At 34.3% G+C, this 22,842-nt stretch overlaps 3 protein-coding genes across 4 annotated transcripts; all 3 read right to left on the bottom strand.

Moving 5' to 3' along the window:
* Positions 1-199: 199 nt before the first annotated feature.
* On the bottom strand, positions 200-8,704 carry LOC132171169 (preprotein translocase subunit SCY2, chloroplastic). 2 transcript variants are annotated; one of them, XM_059582414.1, is made up of 13 exons: positions 8,560-8,704; positions 7,054-7,575; positions 6,694-6,782; positions 6,432-6,511; positions 6,219-6,308; positions 5,920-6,011; positions 4,628-4,711; positions 3,972-4,113; positions 3,478-3,594; positions 3,076-3,205; positions 1,674-1,797; positions 1,407-1,513; positions 200-825 (listed from the first exon to the last, which is right to left on the bottom strand). In XM_059582414.1, exons 1-13 carry the CDS (start codon positions 8,630-8,632, stop codon positions 736-738), a joined length of 1,740 nt encoding a protein of 579 aa, XP_059438397.1. In that variant the 5' UTR covers positions 8,633-8,704; the 3' UTR covers positions 200-735. The 2 variants fall into 2 exon arrangements, with proteins under 2 accessions (XP_059438397.1, XP_059438396.1); XM_059582413.1 differs by having other exon boundaries at positions 7,054-8,648.
* A 2,085-nt stretch (positions 8,705-10,789) lies between these two features.
* LOC132169069 (uncharacterized) lies at positions 10,790-13,874 on the bottom strand. The gene is made up of 5 exons (XM_059580157.1): positions 13,782-13,874; positions 13,383-13,454; positions 13,095-13,275; positions 11,043-11,132; positions 10,790-10,947 (listed from the first exon to the last, which is right to left on the bottom strand). Exons 1-5 carry the CDS (start codon positions 13,872-13,874, stop codon positions 10,808-10,810), a joined length of 576 nt encoding a protein of 191 aa, XP_059436140.1. The 3' UTR covers positions 10,790-10,807.
* Positions 13,875-15,652: 1,778 nt separating this feature from the next.
* On the bottom strand, positions 15,653-19,687 carry LOC132171073 (pentatricopeptide repeat-containing protein At4g02820, mitochondrial). Its single transcript, XM_059582289.1, has 2 exons — positions 19,359-19,687; positions 15,653-16,949 (listed from the first exon to the last, which is right to left on the bottom strand). Exons 1-2 carry the CDS (start codon positions 19,641-19,643, stop codon positions 15,693-15,695), a joined length of 1,542 nt encoding a protein of 513 aa, XP_059438272.1. The 5' UTR covers positions 19,644-19,687; the 3' UTR covers positions 15,653-15,692.
* Positions 19,688-22,842: the final 3,155 nt, after the last annotated feature.

The raw sequence follows: 22,842 nt of genomic DNA, 5'->3' as shown, positions 1-22,842 counted from the left end.
TTAAATGTACTTTTAGGCCTCTCAAATGCACACTCAATTTGGCCGTAAAGCAGTTTGAATCTAAACCCAAGAAGACAGAAAAAATCAAATGTAAAAGAAGTCGAACAAAGAAGACGAAGAACAAACCCTAGAAGCTTACAAAATTTTGCATTTTTTGCTGCCAAATGCATGGAGGTTGGATTGTATGATACACAAAAAATGACCACCAATTGCTTTGTCAAGCCTTGGAGAAATAGTTACTGTGCCAACCGACAAGACATCCAATAATTTACATATGATTTCTTGATTACATTAAAGCTAATGTCTCCATGAAATCTGAACATGATGTCGAGTGGTTTGGTAAAACTACGGCCGTATATCTCTACAATCCATTAAACTCATCCTGACTCTAAAATTGTCTAAAACATAAATAAAAACATGTCCAAAAATACGAGGCTTCAGAGCCTGCTATCCCATTGAAGTGACAAAGTGAGATACAGTATTATCTCTCTTGTTGCAGCATCAGCTTCTCTCTAAACTTCAAGCCCCATGAAGATTGTGATGTGATGCAAGGAGGATCCCAGCTTCTCTCTAGACATATTTCATCGGCAGTTAATATTGGTCAACTATCATCATTTGGAGAATCTCGGGAACAAAAGGAATTTTTGAATACCATCTGGCACTATCAACTAGGCAGGATTTGCTTTGAAGTTTATAAGTAAACACCCAAGATGAAGTGCATGGCCTCCTTGGAAGCTATACACCAAATCGTCTTAGAGCTTTGCTTAAAGTTGGCATTACATTATATGCTTGGTACGATCTTCTAAGCTCAATAATGGAACCCACCTGACAAACATTTAGTTAGGAGCATTGTTGAAAGAGTGAATATGAAGATCAAAGGCATAATTAAGAAAATTATTGGGATTTTCCTGGCTTGAATAAACTATATGCACAAATCAATCTAAAGATCTCAAAATTCCAACACAAGTATCAAGAAAGGCCAAAGAGCAATTAAACTGTGATAAACAAAGCAACTACTAGATATGCCAACACCAAGCCTTCAAGTCAAAATTTGTAGCTCCAGCATTTTTAAGAAGAAGAAAAAAACCAATCACATCTCAAGCAAGAAAAAGAAAACTTGGCTGTGGGTGAGCAACAAAGATATAGAATTGCGTTTCATAGCCAGATCCAATTGATTTCTCTAGGGCCAGCTTGGAGCTTTAATATATATGGTAATCTAATTATTATTGTAGAGAACTTCAGCATTCTCACAAAATGCATTAGGAAGCACATCATTAAATCAGCAGTAGTCAATTTTCAGGGAGAGAAAAAAAAATATATCAAGAGGCAGCACCACTGTTCTAGAACTTCTAGATAGAGAGCACATGCAAATCTCATCTATTGGGCCTAAAGTTGGAAGTACTTACAATGATCAAAACAGATGTAAAACCAATTGCAAATCCAGCATTTATTCGGCGCAAGTAATGATCTAGTATGGTTGATGTAGTTGCCAAAGCACTTAACAACAGGCCCCCTGTGCAATGTCCACCAAAGAACAGCCAAAACCAGCAATTGAACAAACAAAAATTGAGTGAATGACTGGTATTTATATTAGAAGAAAAGTTAAATTGCATATTTTACAACTACTAATAAAAAATAATTGCATATTTTACAACTTTCAGAGAAATATATACCCCAAAAACGTGTCGATGCCTGAATCTTTGTGAGGTAGTCTATGGTAGCCTTCCCAGGTTTTATGTTTGGTATCCGGGCACCCATCTTATTTAAGTAATCAGAAATTTCCTTTGGCAAGTTGGCCTGGACAGAATTACCAGTTATGAGATTATTTAGAAATATGAACTAAAGGATCAGAATTGATAACTAAAGAAAAAGAAACAATAACATCATTTTTGGATGATTGTAACACTTTAAAGCATGGGACAGCTTAACAATACATTTTAGATTTTACTATTTTTTTTTTAAAAAGAAAAAATTGTAGAAAAAGATAATTAATTATGTAGTACACGATATCATTTTTTTTAATCTTTTCCCTCTCTCTCCCTCTCCCTCAACGAAGTGTTCTCGGCCTAGGACTTGCATCTTCATCGATTACAGAGACATGGAGGGCAAGCGAATACTAGTAAATGGCATGCTCGTGTCTGTTTTGGCGTAGGCAATTAAACAGTGATTAAAGATTGTGTTTTTTTTTTCCCTAGAAAATAATCCATATAAACGAAGTGAATAAGAGAAAAAAAAAAATGATTACAAGCATGATTTACAATTGGACTTCTCATATACACCTAGAAGCTTACTCAGTAACGCAGTGAGAATTTTCTGAAGGGAAATACCCAAATTGACTAGGGCCGGTTAAACCATGGATTCTGTTTGGACATTTATAGGCATTCAATTCGTATAGGGTTTGTTCTTCGGCTTCTTTACATTCGATTTGTGGTTGTTTTGGGGCAATGGGTTATGTGCGGGTCGGGAATTGGAGGCTGAGGATGGTGAGTTGTGGAGAAAGAGACGAGAGAGAGGAAGAAAATGGTGGACCAGTGGTGTAAGAAAATAATGAAAAAAACACTGAAAATAATATTTAAATAAAATAGAGAATGGAATAAAAAAATATGTTGGAGTTTGTATTGAAAAAAGAAGAGGTAAAATAGAAAATAATGCTTTTTGATTAAGTAATATACCTCTTGCTGCTGAAGATGCTCTTAGGTGGCATTTTGATGTCAATCTTTCCAACCATAACTTAGTTTTTCCAAAACATCAAATAGTCTAAAGGTCCAAAATATTTTGAACCGTAGAGGCAATATATCAAGAGTGAAATCATCACAGAGAATTTAGCACAAAAGAACATTGGATCCTCTGGTTTTATATTTTTGTATTAAGTACTTATCAAAAATATTTTGTATTTTTTGTATCAAGTACTTATCAAAAATATTTTGTATCATGCAACTAAGTATAATTTGCGGAGAGGATTAATACCCAAGAGGGGAGGAAAATCATGACAACAATATGTACTAGAAATATTTTGTCCTGGAGCAAATAAAACTCAAGGATATTAAATGATCATAAAGTTAAGCAGATACTTACAATGTCAAATATATTCAATAGGAAGACAAAGAATGCATATATTGAATAGTAAACCCAAGGCTCTGCACCAAGAGAAGTCTCAGGGTTCAATATCTCCTTCACATGCTCCCAGAAACGTGATCCAAGGAGACTGCCAAACAAATCACCCTATGAGAATAATACAGAAGCAAAAACTTTATAAGACAATACGATTGACAAAGAAGAGAACGTTTTATTTCTGCAGTCTGAATATTGAGCAAATAGTGAAGCAGCTAATATTAAGCACACATACTAAAATCAACCAGAAAAATGAGGTTTCAACTATTCTGAAGGCGTAAATTTATAATGGAATCTCATCCTCAAGATGCAAAATACACATATAAGCATAGAATGAATATCTAAATCAATTGTCACTGAAATAACCTTGCAAGAATGCTGGGAAATGCCAAGAGATAAGTTGTCGTAAGAACGGGCTGCATTCCTGATGGATTAATATTAAAAGGGATATAAGGCTCCACTTCAGTGATTGGGGAGTCATCTCTGTCCAAAACATGGAAAGGCAACAAAAAGTGTCAATGATCCAATTTTATTATCGGATTGTTTTGTGCTCGAGTAATAATAGCTATAGTATATGGTGAGAAGAATTCCTGTTATATTTTTGGCTAATGCATATTATTATTCGTGTTCAAGCAACTATACCTACAACTTATGATGTTGGAAACAAACTCAATATGTCCAGTAGCATTATAGACAAGTCTCTTAAAAATAATTGCATCAGGTAATATCATGGAAAAAAATAATAATAATTTCTCAACCTGAATTTTTTTTTTTTTTTTTTTGGATGAATTTTGCTTAACCTGAATTTGTTTCAGAAGAAAGGAACCTAAAAAAGATTTAGACATAAATAATTATATTACCTTGCAGCAGAAGCAAGCTTGAAACCATAATACTGCAGCTTAATTTTCCTGCAACCTTCGGTTACCACAACTGCCCACATAGTGACCACAGTAAAAATACCCAACACTGCAAGTACATAGGGCCACCAACTCACAGCACTTCCTGCAATACATTGACACGCTTGAAGTCAACATTGTTACCTTCTATTGAAATTTTACTATTGAAGGTACAATTTCTTGCCATAGAGTCTCCACCTTTTCTACCCTCTATTCATGTGTGGTTAAAAGGGTTTCAGAAAAAAATTTTATGCATGTGAATTATTAATCTTAAGAATTTAATTGTATATAATTTGGTTAAGTCTCTATGCATCATCTCATAAATAAATAAATAAAAAAAGATTTTAAGTAATTAAATTTTGTGCTGCTAGTACTTGTTTAGACCAATTACTCTATAACTCTGGGATTTATCATAACAAGAATTGCTGCTATGATCTTCATTTCAGTCAGTTAGGCTCTGAAATTAGGGCTGTTCCACACTTCGATTGTAGATGCATTATAAACATTTAACTAAAGAAAATGCTACAGAAATTAAGTAATGAACAAGAAGGGGGGGTGGGGGTCACATGGTCACAAGTTCAAGATATTGATAGGATCTAGGCTAATCTCTTGCCATGTACCTGAGAGCTGAGACAGCATATTGTATAATGTTTCTGTGTAGCCCGTCAATATTCCCACGCATATAATTAGAGATGAACCTTGACCTGAAATATGCATTACAGGTCAGAATAGAAGAGAAGAATAGCCATACAAGATCAGACAATTTAATGAATATAAAAATTTCTTGATTATATGTAAAACCTGATCATAGGCAGCCATCTCAACCACCTACTTATTTATTTATTTATTATTCTTTTGGAATGAATAGACTCAACCTCTTTTGGAAAGGAAGGAGAAAAAAAAACACAGGACAACAAATTATTTCTTTCATCTTTAGAAGGCATAGACTCAACCAGAGAGGTGTAATGTACAAAATCACCCAGAACTAGCAATACCAGCATCTCTGGTTGACTATACCAACACTTCTGGTGATGAAAGAAGTAACCTTTCCAGCAATAAAGTGATGCTGACAACCTTGGCAAAAAGGGAAATACAAAAATGAAAGATTCTGTGAATTTGAAGGGATCACTAAGCAAGTGATTCTGCAATGAAATCAATATTGGGGAGGATGAAGCACAGAGCGGATTTGACCCCATCAAAGCAAAGAACTATCATGTATTTCTAAAGTAGCATTAACAATTAATCCTTTGGCAATAGATAACTTCTCTGCTAGTTAGATATTTGGAGGTTAGGAAGAGTTCTAATAATATAGAGCCCTTTCTATGGTAGAAAATTCTCATGCTATTCCCTGAAACTAATGCAAATCAAGCTTCTTTGAACCTATACAAAAGACGTTCTAGCCAAGAACACATTCAAAACAGGCATTAGAATAATTAGATAGCAGGCCATAAGAAATTTTTTGAACAGATGTTTTTAAAATGAAAATTTTTGTTCTGAACTTCACAAAACCTTTCTTCTAAATTAATCCAGAAGCATAGCCCAAGAATTGCCCAACCACGAGGTCTTAAGAAAGTTCATCCATAGTTAAAAAAAAAAAAGAAACAGCCAAATTTTTTTACCAGACTTGACACAGTGTCTTGTAATCAAGAAGGATTCTAAATTAATCCAGAAGCATAGCCCAAGAATTGCCCAACCACGAGGTCTTAAGAAAGTTCATCCATAGTTAAAAAAAGGAAAAAAAAGAAACAGCCAAATTTTTTTACCAGACTTGACACAGTGTCTTGTAATCAAAGAAGAATTCAAATCTTTCAATAATTGTCTTCTCAACAAGAAAATTAAGACATCCATGAAAATGACAAGAAGAGTAATAAGAAAGACAATAAAATGCACACCAACATGTAAAGAACACTACCAAATCCAGATTCTGTTATGGTATCACAAATCCATGAGATGGTCATCGCACCAGAGACTAATAAAAGAGTTGTTACCATCACATGTTTGACCCTGCAAAATCCATAAAATTGTAAACATAATAAAATCTCTTTCAAAGAATAAATAAATCAATAAATAATTAGAAAATATATGGTCAAATCATCTTTAAAGTATTTATCCTTGAACTTGCAAAATGATATTGATTTATTATTTCAATTCCTAGTGAGATAATTGAAATCCTAGACCATTGTTGAAAATGATTTGTTCACAGTAAATTACCTATGACTAGCTGCATAGATCGAATATTGAAGTGAGTAACAAGAAACTATCACAGCCTCCAATATTGCAAAGCCAAATGACATCCACCATCTGAAATGGGTAGAGAAATTCATAGGGTTTGCAATCTTCAAAAAACAGTTATGAAAATGGAATTCACTACAAAATTGTGAAGCAAGGACTCGCTCACTGCTTGAGATGAATAACTAGACACACATATAACTCTTAATCTTCTGATGGCCATCCAAGCCTTCTTTCCGCAGCTTTACTAAGGAAGGAACGACATGACAGAGTACCTGCGCATCAAGTTCATGAACTTCAGCATAAATATGTTGTATCGTAAAAATCTAAAAGAGCCTACAAAAAATAGAATTCAGCATGTTTGAGAAAAGATCTTACAAAGGTAAATTACAGGAGATGAGAAAACAAGCATCTAGGTAATATGTATATATCTCATGGCTAAAGAAATGCAGTGAACCTGCATGATAATTGATGCTATTATCTGAGGACTGATCCCAAGCTGGAAAAGGGACAGCTTAAGCTCCGATGTGAAATCGCCAAGTTCATCTGCCAGAAACAAAATTAATGATCACCCATGCATGAATTGAGAAAACATATAGAAGTTATAATGATGATGGCAATAATATTTTTACATGGTTTAAAAACAAAGTTTTTCTTCAGTTAACATGGCATGGGAAATCACATGTTAGCGTTAAAGAGTACGTAGATATGGACAACATAAGCATATATATATATATATATATATATATATATATAGAGAGAGAGAGAGAGAGAGAGAGAGAGAGAGAGAGAGAATGTATAAATTTGTGTAACTTACCAACAGATCCTGAGGCAAAGCTAAGGTAATCTTGAGGTATCAGCCTTCTATCAAATCCAGGTAAAGGAATGAAATATCCAACACGGCTAATTACAATTAGTATGGCAGTCACAAATAACCTACGCCTTATCTCGCTCTTGAAAAATGACTCAGCAGCATTATTGAGGACAGAACTCAGTCGTACAAAATCCAAAAACCTATTTTTAAACATTTTGGTTCTGGACTGTACAGTCTTAAAGTTATTGGCATTAATCGAACTGAGAGCATCTGCTCCATCATCAGGCTTCCATTGAATAACTTTATCATTTCGAGACTCTCTGGATGTTGGCTCAACATTCATATAGTCACTACGGAGCTGATCTGAGAAATTAACGGAGAATTTCCGCTTAACTTTGGAGAGGAAAGGCTTGTTTAGCAGCAGGAAACGCCTTCTGCTGGATTCCAAAGAATTTGCCTTAAGGGCAACATGGGTTTTAGCAAACAATGGATGACAAGATTGGAGACCATGTTCTCCATGTCCACCTGTATGCCGGATATAAGAGTTGCACAATAAGCCAAGATACAAAAGTACATAAATACATATATCTGTATTGGTGTACAAAAAGCATCCAGTAAGGCACATTATTAATCACTCTGAAGCGCATGGATCACAGAGCTAACAACAGAGCATTTTAATAAAATGAAGCATAAAAATCAAAGAGGGAAAGAGAGACATCCAGAAAAGATGTTCAACTTAAGAGATTAGGATAGCACATGATTGCTGACACAGTACTTATCAAAAATGATTGCTGACACAGTGCTACCAAAAGTAACAACGTCAATTGATGACTCAAAATAATCTAGATTCACCTGTTCGATTCTCGCAAATTTTGCATTTGAAAATGAATTTGAAGAGGAATGCTAATTGAAAGAGATGGAAAATTCCATCTGGAGCTAGACTTCATGCAACCCCAATAACTAATGTATTAAAACAAATAGCACTAATGTGAATGTCCCATGTTGGTATTTGCCTGATATCCATCTAAACTTCACAAAGATGAAGCGTCATTCAGCACAGAAATCAACTCCAGCACGCGATGACAGTCATAAACAAAGCCCAATGTAGCAACCACGATTTCAAATCATAGTAACAACCTGTTAAGTCATTCGCAGCAACCATCCTACAGGTAACTCACCGATGCAATCTAATAAACCCAATTTCAGAAAGACAATATCACGAGCTCTTACAAACAAAAACACAAACACACACCATTCCATAATGACCAACCTTACTAAACACTGAAATTGACAGCGCAGTTCAACCAAGTCTCCAAAAGCAAGACAATTGCCACATAGAAATCAATAAATTGCATCTAATAATGACAAACTCTTTATTTCTTATTCAAAAAAAAAAAAATCGAGTAAAATCAACTGAATGAAACATAAAATGTACTGGAAGTTCCGTTCTTCTTTTCTTATCATTTTTACTTGTCCTGAGCTTTCCCGGGAAACGAGGTGGAAACTGACCTCGGAATTTTGTGGGTTTTTTCGGAAGGAGTCGGGGATGAAAGTGATGCGAGCTGAAAAGAGTTGCCTCCATGGCGGGGGTTCAAGCAAACGCAGAGGCAAAAAGAGAGCAGCGAGGGTCTGTTATGTTATTTTCGGGCTTCAAATCTCCAAATTGCCTATTAATCTCTTTAAGGGTGGGTTTGGAATCCTGTGCTTTTGTAGCCCTTGTTAGACACTCAATGCCGTTACTCAATTGGACGACTTCGAGCGAGAGGTGGTTGATGGGAAACGTGGCATAGCGTGTTTGGGTGACGTTTGGTAAGGTGCAGTGTACGATCATATGATGCAAGGAGATTCTTTTCTAAATAAATATCTAGAAAAGCTATACGAAAAAGTGCACGACAACTAAACTAAAGTGAGATAGTTGTATTTGGTGATTTTTTTTTTCTTTGAAAAAAGAGTTTTGATGTGATACATAGCTGAGATTTTTTTATTTTTTTATTTTTTTATTTTTTTTTAAGCTGAGAAGTGTTTTAGGAAATGGGGTCTATATTTTGTTAAAAAAAAATTATAGAGAGAGAGATTTATTAATATGTGAATACCTTTTCTTTTTTTCTTTTTTCTTTTTTTATGGGGGGAGGGTTTTTTGTTTGGATATTTCAAAATTTTCAAGATGAAAGAAATTAAATTGATTGCATCAAATTTCTAATTATTTAAAGTTTTACTCTATTCTCTTTACTTACCTTGTCGAGTCTAACGAGGCTTAGGCGTTGAGCCTTCCACCGTTGATTGAGAATACGCAAATTTATTCGAGCATTTTTAGCAGCCTCAGCAAATTTTACTCACCAAAATAATCAAAAGTACACTTTTCTCTATTTTAATTACCAACTTTTTTAAAACACACTTAGCAGCCTCACTATTTTAACTATCAACTTTCATTATTCCATTAAAATATTGTTTTTCAACTACTTCTTTATATATATATACACTTTTTCAAAGAATATGGAAGGATATAAAAAATTTATATTATTTCTTATTCATTTAGTGAGTGAATAGCACTCACTAAGATAGTGAGCACTGTTCGGTCACCATTTATTTTTGGTTAAAATGATAAGGTTGAAAATGAGAGATTTTAGTTACTTTTGCTAAATTGCCTCACCAAAATAACAAAAAAATGGTTTTGGTGAGACTGTAAGGAATGGTTTTATGCTCTAACATCATAAAACACTACACTTCAAAATAATTGAATCCGTAATTATTTTTTGTGAAGATTTTCTTTCAAAAATTTGGCCAAACCATACCCACATAGAAACTTGAAATCCAAAAACAAAAATCTCACAACAGAGAAGGTGGTGTTGGACCAGATCTTGCATATGCAACAACTGCATATACAAAGAATGAGATTATAACATAAAGGAAGAGCTGAAGTTGATGAAACATTGTTGATGAAGACTGAGCCTTGCAACAACTTTGCATACAAAGATGGTCAATAAAATTTTTCCGAGAGACATGTTATTTCTCAATCTCTCATCCATCACTTCTTAAATCCACCATTGGATTCCTACATATCCATTTGTGGATATGAAAAAATATATGTATAAATGGAGATGGAAAAATTAAAAATAGCATTTCTCAAGTTTCAAATAGTTAATTTGCATAGGATGAGTGTAAACCAAATATCTAAAATCCAAAACACATTTAGAAACGATTATTTGCTAAAGGCAGTGTTTAAAAGCGTTACAATCCAAATCACAAAAACAGCTATTTACGAGAGGCCGCATTTAAAGAGGGTGAAAAAAAAAAAAAAAAAAAACTAAAGGCACATTTAACAATAAAGAGAGACACTTGTCAATAGAATGAAATGCCCCGTGTTGCGGTTTTAGACTCTCCTCTAAAGGATTCGGCTTTTATATATATATATATATATATATATATATATATATATACTTTATTCTTGGAACTTAATATCTCTACACATCTAGTGGGAATTATTCATAAGAAATTAAGGGAAATGTTATTTTGATATTATTTCATTGTAATTATACGAGTGTTTTTTAATCTAGCACAAAAGGATCGAGACTTATGCTATTATTATTAATTATATTGTGCATTACACAATCAAATTATACAATTAACAGTACCAAAATCCTAGTCTTAGCTTTAGCTTTATGGATTTTTTACAACAAAAAGTCCATTTTTTTTTTCCTTCTAATTGAATAAGACAAAAAAGGATTACAGGAGGAGAGAAGGAAAAGTCAACTTGGAGCTAGTAAGTCCATTCCTTTGGAAGATATATCATCTGCGAAGAATTTCGATTCTGCGATATAACGCAGCAATATTGTGTGCCATTCTTGTTTATGTTTGAATTACAATATTCTCTAGTTTCTGGTTTACCTGCTTGGGTATCTGAAAACAAATATAGTTGGTGTTAGTGATATAAACCAACTAATATATATATAGATAAAATGGGATACCAATTAAAAGATATTAGAATTTAGAACCTTTCTTGGGCGATAGATGCAAGCCTAATGCATGCACGTTAAGGTTGAGAGCTTGAACGACACGAGAAGGGAGGAGAACCGGAGAGCAGGCTGCACGTACAGTCATATATAGCATATTATTAATCTTTCATAAATGGGGCTTGTAATTTAATATTCCATCAAATGGCCTAATTAATGAGCTAGGGAGACAAACCTTTTTATTTGATATATAAGATGTAGAAAATGATATTGGTGTTGCCTAATTATGAATACCTTAATTCAATTACGTGTTATAAATCCTGTAATTATTTAAGTGTGGCTCACATGTCATGTACGGAATAATTAGACGCAAACTAAGGTGTTCAGTACTTTATATTAAAAAGGGAAAAAAAAATTGATAAATAAAAAATTAATCATTGTAGTTGACCTAAATTACAAATCGTGCGGTATGAAAAATATGGATAAATGCAAAATCATACCATGTGGTTGGCTTAAATTATAAATCGTTCTATATCGTATGAAAGTGAACTCAGAGGTCATTAGGATATGCCAACAAAAAAATAAAAAAAATTTAGTCCCTAAAGTCAAATTTCGTTAAAATATTTGCCAAATTCGGTTAGATGTCATATCAACGTCAATAAAATGGCTATACATTTCACTCTTAATAAAAAATTAGAAATATATTAAACTAAAATATTAATTTTTAAATAAAAAAAATTAATTTTTTAGTTTTTATTTTATTAATTTTTTTATTTCAATTTTTAAGAGAATAAAGGTATTATAAGAATATAATAAAAAGTGTCATTTTTTACACATTTTGGTAGTTTAATGTATCATTTTAGCACACTTTAAACGTTATGGAGCTATTTCAAAAACGGTTGTTAGTTCATGAGGCTTTTTTATATTTTTCTCTATTAAAAATTATTTGTGAAATCATTCTTAGAATTTAGGAAAAATTTTAGAAAATTTTCTTGAACTTCTACTCGTTTTGACACTATCCCTTAAAATTTATAAACTCTCAATTAAGGGTATTGAACTTTCAATTGCCCAATTCCGTTAGGATTTTTGTCAAAATGCCCAGAATACCCCTTTTCCAAAAAAAAAATGCAAAGATGTTGCAAAATTATTGCAAAGATTTTTTTTTATTATTAAAAATAAACAAACACTTGAATCTTAAAAAAAAAAAAAAAAATTAAAAAATAGGAGTATTTTTGGCACTTTGAGAAAAATTAACGGAAAATCATAACGAAATGGGGTAATTGAAAGTTTTTGAACTTTTGGGTACTTTCATTACATGTGGAAGTTCAAATGGTTTTTGTAAAGTTTTCCCTAAAATTTATTTTTATTCCTTAATGAAGAAATAATTAAGGAAATGTTTTAATTGAAGGTCTCTAACCTAGCCTGTAAATACAGAACTTGTGTATTTCATGTATAAGGCATCATTTGGAATAAATTAGAAAATACTTCTCTATTAAAATATTATTGCGCGCATGAGATTCTTTTTTTCACTTGAACAAATATAATTGGAAATAATTCTAAATCTTTTTTTACGCCATATTCAAACATATTATTATTGTGATGGTTCTAAGATTATGGTCAACTAATCAACTATTGTTCAACTAGTTTGGCAATCAAACTGATAATTTGACAAAAACGCCCACATGCACACGCTTCAAGAGATTCTATACTACACATGTATTTACACAAGTACCTCTTATGCGACTGATTTCACAAATTATTTAATAAAACATTTTCAAACACAAGGTTTGAAATAATTTTCTGCATACATTTTCATTGTTTTATCGTACTTAAATGGAAAATATTACAACCAGTAAAAAAGAAAATAAAAAATAAGTATGACTACAATCAATCCTCTGAAAAAAGTATTAATCCTCCTATAAGGTTATCTTATCATATATTCTAACATTAAAAAAATAAAAAATAAAAATCCCAACATATTATATATTCTAATATTAATATCTGTTCCACTTAAAATTCTATTTTCATAACACAAATCTTTGTTTTTTTTTTTTTTTGGTAGACAACCCTTTTGACATACACGTAACATTGTACCTGGCTTCTTTCTTGGTTGGGAGTTGGCGTCTGCCCTCCGTGGAAGAAAAACACCAGTACCACACGATTTTCTGTCTTGCTCCAGGAAGAAAGCTTGCATTCCAAATCCTCCTCCACGACATTCCTCTTTTGGTCCAAGTTTTGGTCTATGATGTGGTGATCTTATGCTATATTTCAAATGCTGATGACAAACTTCCGTTAAGCATTATAACTATCTAATATATTAAGCATATCAATTAATATTTCAAACACCAAAAGGATAAGCACAATCCTAGGAAGACAGAATACCTGTGGAAGTGTCTCTGCAGGAGATTTGAGACGATAATGCTGTTGTTGAGGTTGTCGTTGCCTCATATTTGCCTAAGAAAATAAATTTTTGAATCAACAAATTAAGCACTCAACCTATACAGCAATGAAGCTTTTAATTTATTTATTTTTTCATGACTATATATATATATAGCTAGCAGTGGAGTTTTGTTTTTGAAAGAATACAGCAGTGAAGTTGATGTAATTAACCATAATTAAATCTACAATAACAAAAGGAACAAACAAACGTATATGTTTTCTTGTGAGATTCTTGGGGAGTGAAGGAAAAGAGTCCAAGCACAGCACATAATAGAAAAAGTCATCAACTTCATTTATCAATACCAACAAAACATACGAACTAACTATTTATAGTAATTATACCTTTGTGTTTATGGCACAATCCTCATCTAGAACATGTGAAGGTAACCGCAACTTTCCTTCTTCAAAACAAACCTCCACATTCTCAGCAGCCATGAGAGACACAGACACAGAGAAAGTAAGTTAGACAGGTTTTGTTTCAGTTCCTTTCTGGTTTGGGAAGAGAGAGAGATAGAGAGGGGGGGTTTTTAAAGCTCCAACTTCAAACCTGCAACATAACTATAAGACATATTTAATTACTTTGAAGAAATAGTGGGGGGGAGTAGATATGGGCTTTGCGTGCGTGGGACATATACCAACGACGTCGTCTCTCTAGCGTGTCTCCTTACTCATGCTAGATCGGTTAGGATTGACAATTTTTTACACTATCTATGAATCTGATATAAACCCAACATGATATTAAAGAATTAGGGTTGAAGAGTTTGTCCCGTTTAATTAAATGTGTTGGATTAAGATTGACGTGTATAGTCTTATATATATTCATGCTTGAACATGATTTGAGCTCGATACGCGATATAATGACAGATGATTTTTGATATGATCATTCACGAACTCAATAAAATTAGAAAGTTAAAGTTGAGATGTTTGATCATTTTAATTAAATGAGTCGAGTTATAGTTAACCTATATATTCTTATACACATGTGTCGACACAATCCGAACCCGACACGCAAACACGAATTGACACCTCTAAGGTGCTTGCATATTCGTGTTTTTTGGTAGGCAAATTAACAACTGCAAATTGGCTCATCAGTCATGGTCAGCAACTGAAAATTCAACCCTAAAATGACAAAAAAGAAGGAATATTTTCAATGGAAGTGGTGGGTGGCCCTTTTTTCCGCTTTGTATTTCTTCACATTTCTTCAAATATGCATTATTATTTATTGCACTGTGTTTGGCTCCAAGTATTGACATCCTAGACATTAGAAAAAATTAAAAATCATTATACAAATTAAAAAACTAGTGTGTGGCATGCATATATCAACTTGAAGCATTTCAAATGGAGCCCGGCCATGTCGAAATTTAGCGGTTAAGTTAATTTACTCCATTCTAAACTATTTCTGCTTTTCTGAATATGATACTACAATATAAAGGAGATTTGTGTCATTTGGGAGATCTAAGTCAACAGGACGTGGGTTGGGTTGGGTTGGGTTGGGTTGGGTAAACCCCTTTCTCTTTGGTTGTTGCAGTTACATATTCCTCACGTAACGATGATCTGCTAGCTGCTAGCTCCATAACCCCTCTTGTTTATGTCATTTTGATTTGTTTAATTTTCTTTTGGAGTTGGACCATTTAAGTCGAGATTCTGGTCATGATATATATATTTATTTATTTACATATGATTTAGTTGTGTATGCAGCGGCTAGTAGCGCTGGCTTCTTACCCACCACACCAACCCTCCCAAAATCTTTGAAATGTTTGGTTTGGGAAAGTGGGTCCTTTAGCAGTTTAACTAGAATTGGATCATTTGAGTTGAAGATCTGTCGTTTTAGCTTCTTCTTTTTATTTTTTTTAATTGAAACTAATCAATGTTAAGTTTATTTTGTTTGTTAGTCCAATCCAATTATGTGATTCACTTATTTCACATTAACATCTCTGATCAGCAGATTGTTTGATAAAGTCTTTGGTTGTTTGGTTTTTTTACAGCACCTAAGCCAAGTCCATTATAGTTTTGATTGGTTGCAAAATTTGTCATTCATTGACAACATAAAAGATCACATTGATACATAAGATTGGTTTCCCATTCTTTCTTCCATTAGGATCAAGAATGGGAAAGATCTCCCCTGTAGCCTTTTTCTCATTTGCTTAGAAAAAAAAATAAAAATTAATAATAATAATAATAATAAAAATTAAAAAAAAAAAAAAAAAAAAAAAAAAACCTTAGCAAAATATGAATTCTTCCACTGAATTTCAGCTAAGAACAGGTGCTAGAAACTTCACTGATACACATTTTACTAGTTAATTTTATGAGCTTATGAGTCTCCCCATTCAACTGAACATTGTCCTTTGCCATGCGTTCTGCTACTATAAGTGGCATCTTACCAGCTTTTGCGTAAGCTTGTAGCAGGCAGTTATATACCTCAGTGCTCAAATGGCCAGTATTTCGTAAAATGACCAATAATTGCTCTGCCCCTTCAACGTTGCCTTGCTCCCCAAGCTTCTTAAACATTTCTCTGACCAACCTTTCATGAGGATCCCATTTTTTCACACTACCAACAGCTCTGGTGAAATAATGTAAAACCTTGTCCATCTGCTTCTTTTTCAGATAACCCCATGTAAGAAGCTCCCAAGTAGTGTAACAAGCAGTACTGCCTTTTTCTACCATTCGATTGTAAAAGTTTTCAGCCATTCCCATCTGGTCTCGGTTGATGTAAGCTGCAAGAAGTATGTTTGAAACCCTAGCATCACCAGTCCCAGAAACTGACTCCCACTCACTATAGAGTTTCTCAGCTTCTTCGAACTCCCCAAGTTTCACAAGTGAGGATAACATGCAAGTGTATTCAGCATCGTTCATTTTGCGAAAGCACGATTTCATCTTTTTCCAGATTCGAAAAACTCCATCCTTGTCCCCAATATTTGTATGCAAACTAAGGAGAGAAGAATATGCAACTCGATTTTTCCGAGAAGCCTTCTTCTCCATCTCTTTCAAAGTATGTGACGCTTTTTCGTGGAGTGCCTTTTTAATATACAAGTTGGTTAGTGTACTATACGTAACCCAATCCGGATCTATTTTTGCCTTCTTTAGCTCAAGGAAAATTTGTTCTGCAGTTTCAACATCATTTTGGGAAGCACAGACGGTTAACCATAAATTGTAGGTAACAACATCTGGTGTGGTGTTCTTCTTGAGCTCCTGAATCACTCCAGGAACCTTCTCTAGCTGCCCATTTGAGATATACAGAGAAAGCATGTGGTTGTAAGGAAAGGAACTCTTCAAGAAACCACATTCTGACATTTTCTCCATTAGAGCCTCAGCTTTGGCAGACAATTTGTTTTGGACATAGACATGGAGAAGAGCCGAATAGGTGGGGTGGTCTGTCATCCGATCAGGAAGATCCTCAAAGAACTTTTCTGCACTATTTAGACCACGAACTTTTGCAATCAAGTCCAAGTGGACAGCATAGTCACCTGGTAGCAGTTTGATATCTTGCCGTAATCTCATCCATTCACATACCTGCATAAACAATCAAATCAAGATTGTAACTTCCCAATTGTGAAGGACACAACTATGACGGTAAATGAATTGAACCATTCACAATCAGATTGAGCCGGCATGTAACAAATTGAGCTTAAACAAAAATTTAGGAATATTAAATGAGTCAAACTCGTATAAACTCGACTCAGTTCGTATAAATTTGTATAATTTTATTATTATCATTTTTTATAGTGTGGTTTTTAATTATTTTTTTAAAAAAAAAAATGCATGGGAATTTTCTTTCAAATGTGATAAATATAGCTTGAATTCTTGTAATTGTGAATCTTGATATAGATATGTGTGTATATGTGTATAATGAAAGTCATATATATATATATATATATATATATATATATATATATATATATATATATAAACTCAAAATTGGATACATTGGCTTGCTCTCAATGTATCTACAATGGTTACTTGTAAATCACATAAATACTTGAAACATACACACGTACATATATGTATATATATATAAGATTGTAGATATGGTTATAACAAATAGTATAAATATTCCACTTCATGATAAAATAATTTATTACAAAATTGGATTATTCATAATTGGATACATTGGCTTGATCGCAATGTATCTACAATGGTTACTTTTTTTTTTTGTTGATAAATAATGTATATTCAAACAACGCGCAGAAGGACGCAACCCATGTACGTAGGAAGTATACAAGAGAACCCATAATCCATAGAGAAAGAAGACCATAAATCTAGAAACTTAGAAAAAGTAGAAACAAGTACAATATTTGAAAACAAACACACACAAATAAAATGACTAGTCAATTTGGAACTTTCCTATAATCACTTATAAAGCTTAATTTTACCTAAGAAGTAAATAATGTGAAACTTAACATCCATGAGTGTCTTCATAAACTATCCACTCTATGTGGGTTAGTACTCATCTTCCCAATATGGGACCGGTGTATTACAAATTCCCCCCTTTAAACCCTTGACATCCTTGTTAGAGCCACATCATGCAATGTTGATAGTACCAAACGTCATTAATTGATAGATCTAATACCATTTTCAACAACTAAGAGAAAAGCGATAGTCACATATGCGCTATCACCCCAAAATGATTAGTCAATTTAGAGTTTCCTTATAATCACTTATGAAACCTAATTTCACCTAATAAGTAAGCAATATAGAATGAAACTTAGCACCCATGAATGTCTTTATAAACCTTCATCTTGTCAATATAGAACCGGTGTGTTACATATGCATATGTGTGCTTAGTACTCATTGCTAAGCTATAAAAAGTTGTGATCATAATCCACACAACAGTTTCAAGAGTGTGCACAAAGGAGGGTTTTGTCTTCCAACTCTAGAAATCTCTGATACAATTATGGTTTCTTATTTTACATCCTAACTTTCTTTCCCAGGAACTAGACTTTCAAAAACCTACCTACTCTCTCACTTTCGAACCCCATTAGCATCCTTATAAGCTCATTTACCTTCGACGAACAAGTATTACACATCTCACTATCCCAGTGCACATGCTAAGCGGTTTACATATTTTGCATTTCATTTCCGCATAATTTTCTCAATCCTAACCATAAAAGGAACTGGAGCAAGAACTATAAAGGATAATAGAACCTAGAATGTAAATTTCAAACCTTTTGCACAAATGACATAACCACATAAGGCTCACTTCATCTTTCTTTCTCCCTAAACACCCTACCTCTTCTTCTCTACAACTCCCACCAACCATAAAGCTGGACAGTGGAAACCTGCATTCCCATTTCATAATACCATTCTTGTTCAGCAGAAAATTCCAAAAATTGTGACTTAACACTAAATTCAACCCTTCAAACTGTAAACCAAAACCTGCCCGCTATCAAACACGTAACTAAATTATCCCATACAAATGACCAACAAGAAAAACTCAACCCCTCACCAAAAACGAATTGCCACATTGATACTAACCATCAAGCTGGCAAGATACCAAAATAACTCGCAACATACAACTTCAGATTCAAAACTTTAACCATAACCCAATACAGAAATCCCCAAAACCCATCATTTCCAAAACCCCCAACTCTATCTCTAATAAAACAACTTCAAATTCAAACCTTTAACCATAACCTAATATAGAAATCCCCAAAACCCATCATTTCCAAAACCCCCAACTCTATCTCTAACAAAAGAACTCGCAACGTACAACTTCTCAAACTTTTAACCAGAACCCCATTTAGAAATCCTCAAAACCCATAATTCTAAAACCCCAACTCTATTTCTAACAACAACAACCATAATCACTAGCCCACTACAAAGCCAAACGCGAGTATAAGAATATCAAAAAAATTAAAATAAAAAATAAAAAATAAAGAGAATGAAAAGAAAAGCATAAACTTAAAAAAGCAAGAAAAAGACCTCGAGGGCGTGTTTGTAGCGCTTGAGCTTGCGGAGCTCGCGGACGATGCGATTGAGCTCGTACTTGCGGACCGTGTGGCCCTCTTCCATCCATTTACGAATGGCAATGACGGCGCTGCGTTTTGAGTACGCCAGGCTCATAAGCCTCCGGCCCAGCGTGTCTCTTCCGCCGCCGCCTGAGTTATTGGTGGCTCCGCCACCTGTCGTCATTGCCTTCTCCACCTCCGCAGCCGCCGAGAAGCGGCGAGCGCGGCCAATGGAAGCGCTGATGGAGCGGAGCAACATGCTTTATGAAAGTAGCACCACTCTGACGGCTCGGTGGAACCTTTTACTTTAGTTTGAGCTTGCGTTGTGGGTAACTGGGCATGGTGTAGGTAGTAGTGCAAAGTAGGTCGAGTGAGGGTGGGTAGGCCCATTTATCTTTAAGGCTTGCCCTGGCCTTTATTTGGGCTTGGGCTAGGGCTAATGCGTCTACTGATTGAACCACAACAGTTAATTAGTAATGTACGTACGAGTGTTTGTAATTTTTTTTTTTTTTTTCTTTTTCTTTTTCTAGTAACAGTAGGAAGAGAATGAGGGAGACGAGGAGAAATGAAAATGCTGTCAAAAAAGGAACTGGTTACGGCGCAATAAGCCACAAAGTGAGTACAGAAGTTTACACTTATGTTGACTTCTCTTACTTTCCAATAAGATTGAGTAGGAATAGAGTCAAAAGAATCAGAGATTATTGAGGAGATACACCAATTTTAAGAAATATCAAGGTGCTGAAGAGCTAGTATGACAACCTGAGAGTCTCATTCAATAATAAAGCGATCAAGGTTAAATAAAAGAGGAGGCCAGAGATAGCTAGATGAGCAACAAAAGCTTCACCATAATTGGGTCGGCGTGGGTTGTTGACTTTAGAAAGTAGAAACCATACTAACGATGCGCCCTTCCGAGTTACGGCAAATTGCCACTTGCATAGAGAAATAGTCACGTATAACAGTATCAAAATTAATTTTAGGGTTAACTACTTTAATAGTACTTCAGTTTACACGTTTTTATTTTTTTCCCCCTATGTTTTCAATACAGCCAAATGTGATACCTCACTTATGGGAAAATACAAAATCAATACCTCGTTAGTTTTCGTCAGTCCCAATTAACGGAATTCCACTTCATCTACCATGTGGCACTCTAAAAATATGCCACATGTCATAAAAATTAAAAATAATTAATAATAATAATAATAATAAACCTAAAAAAAAGAAGGAAAAAGTTGAAAATTCTATAGGGTGGCCAGTCACCCCATCTTGGCCAATGGGGGTGGTCGGCCACTCCCATTTTGGCCATTGGGGGTGGCTGAGCCACTCCCAATGCCGGTCTAGGGGAGGCCGAACCACCCCCAAGGTTGGTCTCTTTATCTTGTCCATTTTTGCACCAACAATTTTGTTTGGGAGAAATTTCTCTCTCTATATCTAAATCCCTTTCACACACCTCATTGCGATCGATTTCCTGGAGATTAGATTCTGTGTGAGTGGTCTGATTCAAATTTGAAGATTTTGAAGCTAAGAGTTTCAATCTGTGCGCTTTTTTTTTTTTTCTTTTTTTTTTTTAGGGAAATTTTTGGATATTTGTTATGACAAACCCTGGAAACCAAGATTCAATTGGTAACGATGAGATCGAGGATCTTGATCACATGAATCGATACTACGGCAAGGACTTTGACGACTCGTCATCGATGGATGCCGAATCCAGTGCGAGTTCTAGTGGTTCGCGAGAGATCGGCGGGCTGAGGAGCGAAGCAGGGCTTGCAGACCGGTTGACAGACATTCTTGTCCCACTCCCAAATCTAGTGAGAGTGGCCGCGTGGCCACCCCTAGGCCATGGGGGGTGGCTGCACGCCACCCCAATACTGGTGGGAGTGGCCACCCCCACCCCCCCACTTGGCAGCCACCCCTTCTAATTTGTTTTTTTATTTTTTTTAATTAACTTTTTAATTTTTTATTTGAAATAATCAAGAGTAGGTTTTTTTTTTTTTTTTTTTAACTTAAGTTTGATATGATGGGCTTAGGTATCATTTCCTGATTGGTGGCACAAACTCATTCCTTTGTGCCATGACCGCATAGAATATGCACTCTACATATTAACATGTTTTTGTATCATTATTCACATATTTTCATCTTTTCACATACTTATTCTTTGCCTTTTCACATTGGCAGGTGTATTCATATTATTCTTGATTGAGAGAAGTAAAGACTTCAAGTTGAAGTGTTGGTGCGAAAGCATAGGGACTTAATGCACTAAACAAACCACATGAGTAGTCATTCCTTATAAACATTGTCAAAAGGGAATGATTGTCACCCCTAGACTTCTTATGATATTGAGACAATTGTGAACTTAGATGTTAAGTAAAGGTGCCTTTAATACATTTAGGAAAGAGACCTTTATTGCAGTCAAAATTCTCAATGCATTGAGTGATCACATATAGCATTGTGGAAACACATTTCTTAAGAAGAAATCAAAATCCTTTATTTAAAGGATAAGAAAATTCTCATTGAAATATATTTAATAGAGTAATTATTCACAATCCAGGCTAGGGGCATTTTGATAAATAGTTACTAAAATACTTATAAACATAGTGAAACAAGTTCACATGTCAGAAAATAATTATGTGAGTAAATAGATACTCAAGGATAAAGAGGTAGAATACCAAAAAAAAAAAACGGATAAAGAGGTAGAAAATTAATTTGACTATAAGAATTGTCTAGGAGATTAATTGTATTAATAAAAAATAAAAGCTAAAGTACAATTACAATTGTAATTAAATAGTAACCTTATGAAAATTATGAGATGACAAAGATCATATGCCTATTTAAAGCTAGTTTTATTTTTCTCTGTAGGTTTCTCATTGTGCTAATGTAAATTAACCAAGTTCATGCTTTTATTTATTGGGCTACTTATTTTAAAGATGTTAAAACATGGACTAGAGAGAAATAATGCATAAAGATACATAGATTAGAAATTGGGCTTAAGGATGAAACCCAAGCCCAAGATCACAGGAATAAGTGTATGGTCTAGAAGTGAAATCCAAGCTCTGGTCGTGTTTCTTGTAGCATCTGAAGACTTTTCACAGCCCTAGCCATCCACTATGCAGTGGGATTTTAGTCCGACATTGCTAAAATATGTTTCCTCTCTCAGTATATTTAGACTATAAATAGAGAAGCCTATAGCACTCATTATTCACTCAAATTCTTCGGTAAACACTCAAAACTTAATATTCTTGAGTATTCTCAAGACTAAGTAATTTTGTGAGAGCAAGTTGATAGCCCACACTCTCGAGTACTTTTATTTATTAGTGAGAAGACTTGAAGGTCTCATATTCCCCGAGCCTAATTGTGTTTTCCATGGGAGGAGCAAGGGAATTGTTTCTTGCCCAATAGTGTAACGCCCTAGTGAAATTAATTAGCTGATAATTAACTTCATTATTTGCCTCCTAGCCCCATTC

The sequence above is a fragment of the Corylus avellana genome, chromosome ca2 (genome assembly GCF_901000735.1).
Source record: "Corylus avellana chromosome ca2, CavTom2PMs-1.0".
NCBI lineage: Eukaryota > Viridiplantae > Streptophyta > Magnoliopsida > Fagales > Betulaceae > Corylus > Corylus avellana.
Note: the sequence above shows the minus strand (reverse complement) of the source record. Positions and strands in the feature narration are given on the sequence as shown.